This window comes from Myxocyprinus asiaticus, chromosome 8, assembly GCF_019703515.2.
Source record: "Myxocyprinus asiaticus isolate MX2 ecotype Aquarium Trade chromosome 8, UBuf_Myxa_2, whole genome shotgun sequence".
Lineage (NCBI taxonomy): Eukaryota > Metazoa > Chordata > Actinopteri > Cypriniformes > Catostomidae > Myxocyprinus > Myxocyprinus asiaticus.
Window position 1 is genome coordinate 566,783 of NC_059351.1, and position 9,868 is coordinate 576,650.

The 9,868-nt window shown below is 39.9% G+C and overlaps 1 protein-coding gene across 1 annotated transcript in view; it reads right to left on the bottom strand.

Moving 5' to 3' along the window:
* bnc2 (basonuclin 2) overlaps positions 1 to 8,500 on the bottom strand; it is a 129,788-nt gene extending 121,288 nt beyond the window's left edge. The window contains 1 exon segment of the mRNA XM_051705010.1: positions 8,269 to 8,500. Within this exon segment, the coding sequence (XP_051560970.1) occupies positions 8,269 to 8,370 (102 nt within the window). The 5' untranslated portion in view covers positions 8,371 to 8,500.
* Positions 8,501 to 9,868: the final 1,368 nt, after the last annotated feature.

The following is a 9,868-nucleotide window of genomic DNA, read 5'->3' on the forward strand; positions in this document are numbered from 1 at the left end:
AAAAGCACTGTGAGCAACTGAAATGACTGTCATTATCTCCGGACATATGTAACTTTAACAGTAATAATGGTGGTAGGTAATAATAACAATAATAGCAAGTCAGCCACAACATTAGATGAAATTATGGTGACACAGTCAAACCACACAGCAAAATGGAAAATTAGAGACTTTTTTTCTGTAAGAGGCGAGTGTGATTTTCTTGTCGATGTTTTCTTTGTGGGAGAAATTGCCCTCTTAGCTGTTTAAGATGAGGTAGAATAACAGCTTAAAAATAGCGGCCTCTGAATATGCCAGTGGCATTGGCAACAATCCAACAAAAGGAAAAAAAAATGAAAACAGGAAGCAAAGAAAGGGATGTCATGCCCCCATAAGGTAACAATTGCTGGTTACCACTTTTTTCGGTGAACTGGATAGCAGCAAACTGGATCAAGCAGAGGAATAATGCTTTGAGAACACCTAACAAGGGATGCTGAACCATGTATTTTTATTCATTCTGTAAATTAGAGGATGTCAATATTAAAACACAAATTTTGGAGTTCCTCAAACCATCTCCATCAAACCATCAACATATACCTCTGTGAAATAATGTTTTAAACTATGTTCAGTTCATCACCAGTTGGACAGGATTTCATTTTTTATTCCACTAACACTACCTGTATCCAAAATAGTTTTGAAATCATTGCGCACATTAAATTCATATGTATTTCCCTACACACATCCCCTTACCGTTAAATGATAAAGGTTCACTGTGTCCAGATGCAACAGATCCTACATGTGTGTTTATGCAGCACTGCAGTGTGTGTGCACCTACTTAGCTATTGTTGTGGGACACTTTTGTATCCAAAAGTGAGCCAAAAAAAAAAATGTGTGTGTGTGTGTGTGTACAGAATAAAAGCACACCACGATATGAAGGTTAAGACAGGAAATGAGCACTTGTGAAATCATCTAACACTGGAGGTGCTGACATTTCTATTGTTTTACATCAACACAAGTCTTTCACACCTGTTAAATATGTTAAGAATAAATTACTAATAAAAATTAGTAAGTTCATGTGAGATCTTGCCAGAGCAAAATGTTCTGGATCTCAGGTGGCGTAAAGTGTGTCTGAAATGTGAGACTGACTGCAGCGTCCTGGAGTTTAAGATGAAACCCAGCGGTGCTCTGAAAACACACAGCAGGCTTTGAAGTCTGACCATCTCATTTGAATGACCTCTTTTGATAAGCAGGTGTTTTCTGGACTGGACGTGACATAAATCTGCACCAGTGAAGGTTTTAGGGGAATTGATAACGTATTTTTTGCTTTTGTTAGAGCAACTGTAAATCATAATAGAAGCTCAAGGCATCGACAGCAGCAGCTTCGCTCCAGACTAAGGTTAACAGGAAAGCTAAAAATGTTCTTTATTCTTCTTACAGCTTCTCATTCAGTACTGAGAAATGCAGTAATTGACGAAGGAGAATTTATTGACTACTATGCCAATTGAATAAAGTAAAATCAAGACCATCTGGATTCAAAATACATGTTTCCAAATTTGCACATCAAGTAAATAAATCATTTATTAAATGTCATGCATACAACAGTTTTTACATCGCTCAACATGAGCAGCAGCTCTTTTTAGATCTCTATTAGATCTTATAATATCTTTGGCTGATGTGAAGCACAAGTGTCCCACTGCCAAACCCTGCTTATCAGATGTGTAAAGGCTCCGAGGTATTGTTAAATTTAATAACTAACACTGCAGATGTGACTGGGGGTGTACATTTGATCAGAGTCAACCTCATGTACATTACTAACCAAAGATACAGCAATACACTTATTTGTGTAACACAAGCTCATATACTGTACATACATAAATAAAATGTGCATGCACTTTACTGTGTGGCTCACTTTATATTTACATGAGGTGGTCAGGCAGACTCATCTCTGGGAACATTGTCCCTCAGGTCTTGCCTATCAGATCTCCCTGTCTCTGGCTGAGGTCCGAGAGGCCTGTCTCTCTCTCTCTCAAATCTCTGAGGTCTGAAGGGCAGCTGCTGCATTCTGATTGTGTCAGGCGCTCGGGGAACTAACAAGACGCAGAATGATGGTAATGTCCCCTCATTACCGCCACGCCAGGGGTGGTGACATCCTGACTCTAAGACTACTGCAGCAGCAGTTTCCCTTTTAACCAGGACTTCCCTTAACCCCCCCCCCCCCACCCCCCACAATACTACCACATTAAACAAAAAAACAACCGAAACTGCTTATACTTCAATCAGTTTTAACAATTTACAATTTACATATATTTATTAAATGTAGAAAAAAAAAATAGTCCAAACCTTGGACTCCAAGGCACATACAGATGTTAAAAAAAAAAAACTTCTTTTTTTTAAATTTGACAAATACTGACACACTGAGGAAGACTATTTTTGTTTTGTTTTCCGAAATGCATTTGTTTACAGTGACTAGATTTTTTTTTTTTTTAAGGCTTTTTAATGTTTGTATCAAAAGAAGTGCCCTGGACTTTCATTTTTCTATATTTAATGACTGACTGAAACCCAAGAAGACCATCATCTGTAATTTTATACAACAATGGAACAAGACCCTTTCAGGAAACAGAGCTCCAAAATCTATTTCTCCATGTTTCTCCAGGTCTTTAACAACAGAGCAAATATTAGATATTCCCTTCAGAAAAAACCCTTTGAATAAGAGGTTAAAGAATTGCTTTACATGCATCCAAATATGAATCATGTTTTAGAAAAGTGGAAATCTGTGCAAATGTTGTCATTATTTAAAACAATCAAGGAAGCCTGTAATACAAGTATTCAGTGGTGTTCACCTTGCAATGTTAATTGCATCTTAATTGTTTTAAGAGGCTTCTGTTTGTGTCAAGTGTTAAACAATTTAATCTAGTGTCTGCATTTTCCCGGGAGAAAACATGGAAAATGTCCCGAGTGGGCTACCTTTCAACCCTCATCTCCCTGATAAGAGCAGAGCAGATGGTCTCTCAGTTTTTGCGTGCCCATGTCCCCTGTCATCATGGCATCGACCCTGTCTGTGTGTCGCTACGGAAAGTGCAACACACTGTAGCCTCTTCTCTATTCCATGACACTGGAGACAGTATTTCTCTGTTTTCACACACACCAGAAATATATTTCACACTGAACATGTGAGCGGCCGTGTCACCCTTCAGGACAGACAGACTGCACGAGTATGTGAGTGATGTGCCCAGTGTCAGCTATTGATCATAGCCAGAGGAACACGCAGATCCCAAACACCTACTCGTATCCAGTCACGGCTCCAGAGAATAAAAGGAAAGATGCCGACCAAATCTTTAGTGAAGCTGAATGAAAATCTTAACTGGATCGATTTGTGTGCACTTCAGAGTGGGGCTCGGGGGGGTCCCCATTGCGCAGCACTGATAAATCTGCATCCAGACTGGCTGCTGGCCAATCTCACAGAAGAGTGAATTTCTCTACCCAACAGGGACCACTTCCCCTTCCCCAAAAACAACCCGCTCACGTCCCACACTCTCACTTGCTGTCTCTCATCCGCAGAATCTTTCCAAGGCAACTCTTTGAAATATTTAACATTAACCAAATGTTCAAAAAAAAATAATAATATTTATTTTTTTGGGATTTTGAGGATCAATAAAAAAGGGACAAGAAAAATGGGTTTCACAGGGTAAGCTTGTAAAATATCATACATCCAATTTTAGGACGAAAATTACACTTATTTTTTTAAAGAGCATTTAAGCATAATAAAAAATAAAAATAAAAGTTCAGTGATATTTCTCGAGAGTATTTTAGCTTAATATTCTCACACTGCTCTGTAAACAGTGAAACTGAAGGAATTAAATCATGGATATTAAAACGGAAACTGCTACAAACAACGTGTTTATTAAAAAGCCATAACTACAGCACATTGATTAATATACTAATTATGAAATCACTCATTTGCCATGAGGAATTCAAAGAAATACTGAACATGAATCCAACAACCAGAAATTTTCAACAAAAAAAAAATACATTGGCTTGACAGTAGGATACAGGCATGTAATCAGTTTAATATCTGCCATGTGTCGCTTATGTACAGTTAGAACACACCTTCACACACACACACCTTCACACACACACACACACACACACACACACACACACACACTGTGCTGGTGTAAACAGCCTCAAAAAGTACACTACTCTTGTATCAATCACTAAACATCTATCTACCATTTCTCTGTTTCTCTCTCTTTGTCCCCTCAATATGCAACTTTTTGTAAATCTTGACTTCAACAATAAAACATGCCAGCAAACATTCTCACTTTACAACAAAAACACTGAAAAACTTTATCGCTCTCCCTCTGATCTTCTCCCCACCCTCTCTGCTTCCTTCACATTCCAGTCTCTCCTTGAAAACATTAAGAGGCTGTCTGTCGGGGAAAGCGAGAGGAATTAGGAAAGAAAGCATCTCTGAGCCAGGTGAGATTACTCCCCTTAACTGAGTCCATTACTTAACAGGGTCAGTAGTTAACGGCAGGAGCCAGATCCATTCAGCACTAAGACCTCTGAACAGGCTGCCTCTCTTCTCCACAGACTGTCTATGAAACTAAACTTCCTCATTAGTTCCATTTTACACAATAAAACACTTATTCACTTTCCACCTTTTCTAAATGCTGGGATAAAAATGTTTTGTTTGAGCTGGTAAATCCAGTCCGAATGCTTGCCTTGCCTCGGTTTTGACAATGACCCTGCGACAGGCATCTTCCTGTCACCAAAGGTTGAGACAGTCACACTTCCTGTCAGCACTTCACGGATCGTGTCGGCACTGTTCTATCTGCCGAGAAAAGGTGGTGGGTGTCTCCCTAACCACATATCCTCTTTCACTCTCCTCTTCTCTTCTCTCCTCCACTCCACCCTTCTCTTTTTCTCAACCAAGGCCAGCCAAGAGTCGTTTTATCTCGCACCCACACACACATGCAGCACAGACAGGGGAAAAGAAAAACACACTTCACCGTGATCACATGTACATACACTGCTATAGCCTACACACACACACTCAAAAACACACCTATGCTCAAAAAAAAAAAAAAAAAAGTATAGGAAAAAAAAAAAAAAAACTTAGATATGCCACAAACATACTGTATGAAGAAGACCGCGATATTAACTTAAACTTCTATAAAACATCAGGCTCATTTAATAAATTATGTTCTTTAGCCAAATTCCGAAAGTAGGTCTGTTTATTATTTGTATGTTTTTTGCATGAGATAATATATATATATATAAAGAAGAGTACTCCATAAATCGCGAAAAATTGTGGCCCGTAAAACGATTTTAGATCCGATCTCCAAATACGCATGGATAAGATAAATGTGCCTTCTGATCATCACTCAGAAAAGAATTAAGTGTCAATTTATAATTATCTGAATTTAAGCAGAGCTCTGTACAATCGGACAAATCGAATACTTTTTTAAATGGCTGTTTTGCTTGTATATGTTTCTAAATATTTATAAAAGTTCCTGTCTAACAGTCATGTCGCACGCGCAACCGGAAGATTTTAGATTTTGCGTCTTTCTTTTGATCATTCTCTTAAACCTTCGTTTGAGGTCTGACAGTATTAACATTCATTACATTACTTAAGAGTAAACAAATTAATATTTTATTTTAAACACTATTTTGGTGTTGCCATTAAATAACTTCGAACCTAAATTAGCAACTTCACTGGAATTTCAGCAAATAGTTTAGGAGAAAATATTTTATATTGATCAGTTTCCATAATAATAATAATAATAATAATAATAATATAAAATGCAACAACAATAAAAATGGATTTGCCGTTTATTATTATTATTATTATTATTATTATTATTATTATTGGTATAAGGCCACTACATTTTAGTTAAATATTTTTCCACAAATTTTAATCGACAAGATTTTTTATGTTAAAACGAACCAGAATCTAAAATAATTTTTACTTTAGCCTATTTATAGAACTGCCACTAATGGAATGGGGGAAAGGAGAGAGAAAAAAATAATGCGTGCAAGCATGAGAGGATGCTGAGAGTCTCAGGGAGTGTGATGGAGCTCGACTGACCCGTCTCATAAAGGTTTCACCAGATTCAGCACCGGAAAAGTGTTTACGCTCCGAACCGATCACATCCGTGCTCATTTATACTACAGCCGTTAATGTCCAAACCAACATGAACAAATATAAGCTGCTGCATTAAATTAACCAGAGTAACCTACAGGTTTCAGGTATATTTGCTCATGTTGGCTTTATTTTAATATCGACCATTCCAAGCTGAAGAGTATTATATGTGGAAATGCACAGTTGGAAAAAATAAATCGTAATTTCATATAATATTTCAGGCTATATATAATGGATTTATATGTATGTAAATATATTGACAGTGTCAGGATCTTGTTAACAGTTGTCTAAACATTAATCTGTTTTTAAACACCCCAAAAAGGATGAATTTAGAGCACAGATATTTAAGATGTAAACGTGAATGATGCGCTCGACAGGACACAAGCTCTTTATGAAAAAACTGCGACACATTTAGAAAAATAAACTTCATTTCATTTCATTGTATTTTAATAAAAAAAAAAAAATCGACATTCAGAGTTGAAATTGCTTGCAAATAATTTTCTGCAACCAGGCAGTCGCATCACCTGATTTTAATTTCTCTATAAATATTTTATGGAGATTCATAAACCAAAATATGTTTGCACTCACAAATCATTTACATGACAGTGTTTGTTTAAGCGCATAACTGCATTTAAAAAGCTGAAACAATGTAGTTTCACCTCACTGTCTTCGGTGTTCATAACACCCTCTTAATGAATGGTTCCTTATTTGCACTGATTATTGAGTGATTTAGAGATGATTCTAAATAAATATTTCTTATGCACTTATCCTCTATTTTATGTCTCAGAGAAGGAAGGCTATAAACACTCAAACAGACGGGCTTTATCAAATGACCAAAGGTACGTCATAATAAAACACTGTCAAAGAGATCCTTTGGAGAATTTTACAGAGGCCTAGTTACTAAACGAGTGATGCCTTGGGAGTGTCCGTAAACTTGTCATAAGTGTGAGTGTCTCTGGCTGATAATGGATCATTTGTGAAGGACTGAAGCGCAGGACTGAATCCACCTGCGCCGGAACCCCGATGCGCCGAACAGCGCACAGATGATCGACTCATTCAGAAGCATTCAGTCTAACTCTTATAATACACTTCTATTTCAAGAGAACGCCAACAGTTCAATTATACAGACGAAACCAAATATTGTATTGCATTTTTTATTTTTTTATTTTTTTACTAAAAACCTTTTTACTGCTTAAAGCATCTTTGGTTTCTGTAATTTAATTTCAACCGACACCCATCTCAGTGTTGCGAACAAAAAGAGCTCATAGAAAGAAAAAAGAGAGAGAGAGAGAGAGAGAGAAAAAAAAAAGGTGGTGAGGAATCTGGAAAGATATGTGGACGGACCCCCATTGTTGGCCAAAGGGAGTCCAGGGGCCTGTGCTCGTAACAGCGCGTGCATGGCACAGAGAAACCAGCCCTGAGATTAATGTTCAAGATCACCATCTCTCTTTCCACAGACCCCCCGACCCCCCTCCCATAAACATTCTGTACAGATACAAGCACTCAGCACAGGAACTTTACCATAGCTTTACATGATGTAATAGAAATGCAGACTTTACAGTATCTGTTGTACTTTGACAGGTAGTTGATGATGTTGCGGAATCCAGCAAGAAGCAGAGGAAGTCAATTAGATGAAACATTTGAATGCCACATCCTGATCTTCCCAGGGTCACCAAAACAGAACAATCGTTGTTGAAGATGCAAACTGCTCACGAGTGGCCATGACCACTACTGGCGATGCATTTTCGCAAATGCATTGCATAACACCTAATTTCTTCACCACACTTAGAAACTTCTTAGTGAGGGCTGTAATTTGTTAGAAAGAACAGCATACTTCACTGCATTCATCAAAGTGCGAACGGGTATCAACCACTAAACCACTACCACTCAAAGAACTAAAGCAAAACATAGTTTACACAGTAGCAAACATCAACATCATCAACCAAAACAATTTTTACACACAGCCACACACACAAACCACACACATTCACACACGCACACCCACACACACACCCACACACACACACACACACACACGCACACACACACACAAAAGTACACTTTTAACACCCAAAACCGCTGCACAGAGAGGCAGCAGACAGTACACACATACTGAGACATACAGTGAGTGAGAGGGTCCCACTAACCTGCTGGGACATTCTGAATAGGAGGTTGCTGTCAGTGCTCTGCTGTGTCCATGTCCCCATGAAGCCCGGCTCGGCGCTGGCCGGTCTGGTGCTGAACTGCATGGAGCTCTCTCCTCCTCCTCCTCCCCCTGCACCACTGCTGCTGCTGCTGGCTCCGGCCGTGGACTCGCGTGCCCTCTCTTGATCTCGTTCTCTCCGCGCCACGCCACCTCTCACATCCAACTCTGTCTCCTCAGACTGCCGGCAGAGAAGAGGGGGAAGGGGGGTGGATGGGGGAGCCAGAGAAAAGTACGTGAAGGTGGAGGTTCAAAGAGGCAAAGGGTGACTGCTTTGTTCTTTTTTCTCTTCTGTCCAGTTCTTTTTTCTTTCTTTCTGCCTTCTCTCTTTCACTCTCTTTTTGCAATCTTCTCTTGAGAGAGGGGGGAGAGTGGAGGGTCTTGCCTGCCAGTAGCAGGAGAAGTGTGTTGAGTTAATTCAGGAGTAGGGCTGCACAATGCATATTTCCTCTGGGGCATGTGGTGGTAGAGGGCAGGATGAGTGTAGCATAGGAGGTAAGGAGGGAGGAAGAGAGGGACGGGGTGTGAAGTGAAGGAGGGAGAGGAAAAAAGGGGGATGGCAGAGAAATGGAGGAGGAGATGGGGAAGGAAGGGAGTATCTTTTTTTTTTTTCTTGCCCGCAACCCCAACTTTTTCTAAATGTCAGTCAGGCAGTGTATGGACTGTCCTCCGAACATACATGGACATACACACATATGAACATTCCAAGCAGAAATCAATCATCAAACAAACTCATTCGCCCGTAGCCTGTCCTTTCAACCCCTTATACACCTCAACAACCCACCCACACACACACACACACACACACACACACACACACACACACACAAAACTGCCTAAAGATATTTTTTATTTTCTAATCCAACTCCTGACACTCATAACTAAGAATTAAAACCCAAACTATCCTATAACTGTCTTGTTTTAACTATTGATTAATTCCAAATTAAATGAGCAAATGATTGAAAAACAATATTCAAAAACTAGTTGAAATATCTTGTCCCCCAAAAAGTGCCCTCTCTCACCAGCGTGTCCAGCGTGGTTTTCCTCCCAGCTGTGTGGAGATCAGGTGTTGGAGTGTCAGCTCCCAAGCAGCCCCTCCTCTCTCTCTCTTTCCCTCTCTTTCTCTGTACTGCTTTCGCTTCTTCGGGCCCCTTTTCACCCTCAGAGTAGCCTGTCCTTTCTCTCCAGACTAACTCTTCTTTGCTCAGCTAGCGCTGTCAGTGTGTGCATGTGCGTGCAGCCGTGAGTGCATGTGTGTTGGTGTGAGGTTGAGCATGTGTGTCGGGCCGCAGCGCATCTGAGTTAACTGCTCCTCTCTTCTTGCTGGCACTCAATGACACGGCTCTCTCTCTCTCCTCCACTGATCTGCTTTCCCACAGAGAGAGAGAGAGAGAGAGAGAGAGAGAGAGAGAGAGCAGGAGGGGAAAGCAGGGTTGTCCCTGTCTTATTACCAGCTCTCCATGCCTGATGTTTCTCCACTCCAGACCTCAGTGGGATTGAGCCACTCTCTAATACACACACACACACACACACACACACACACA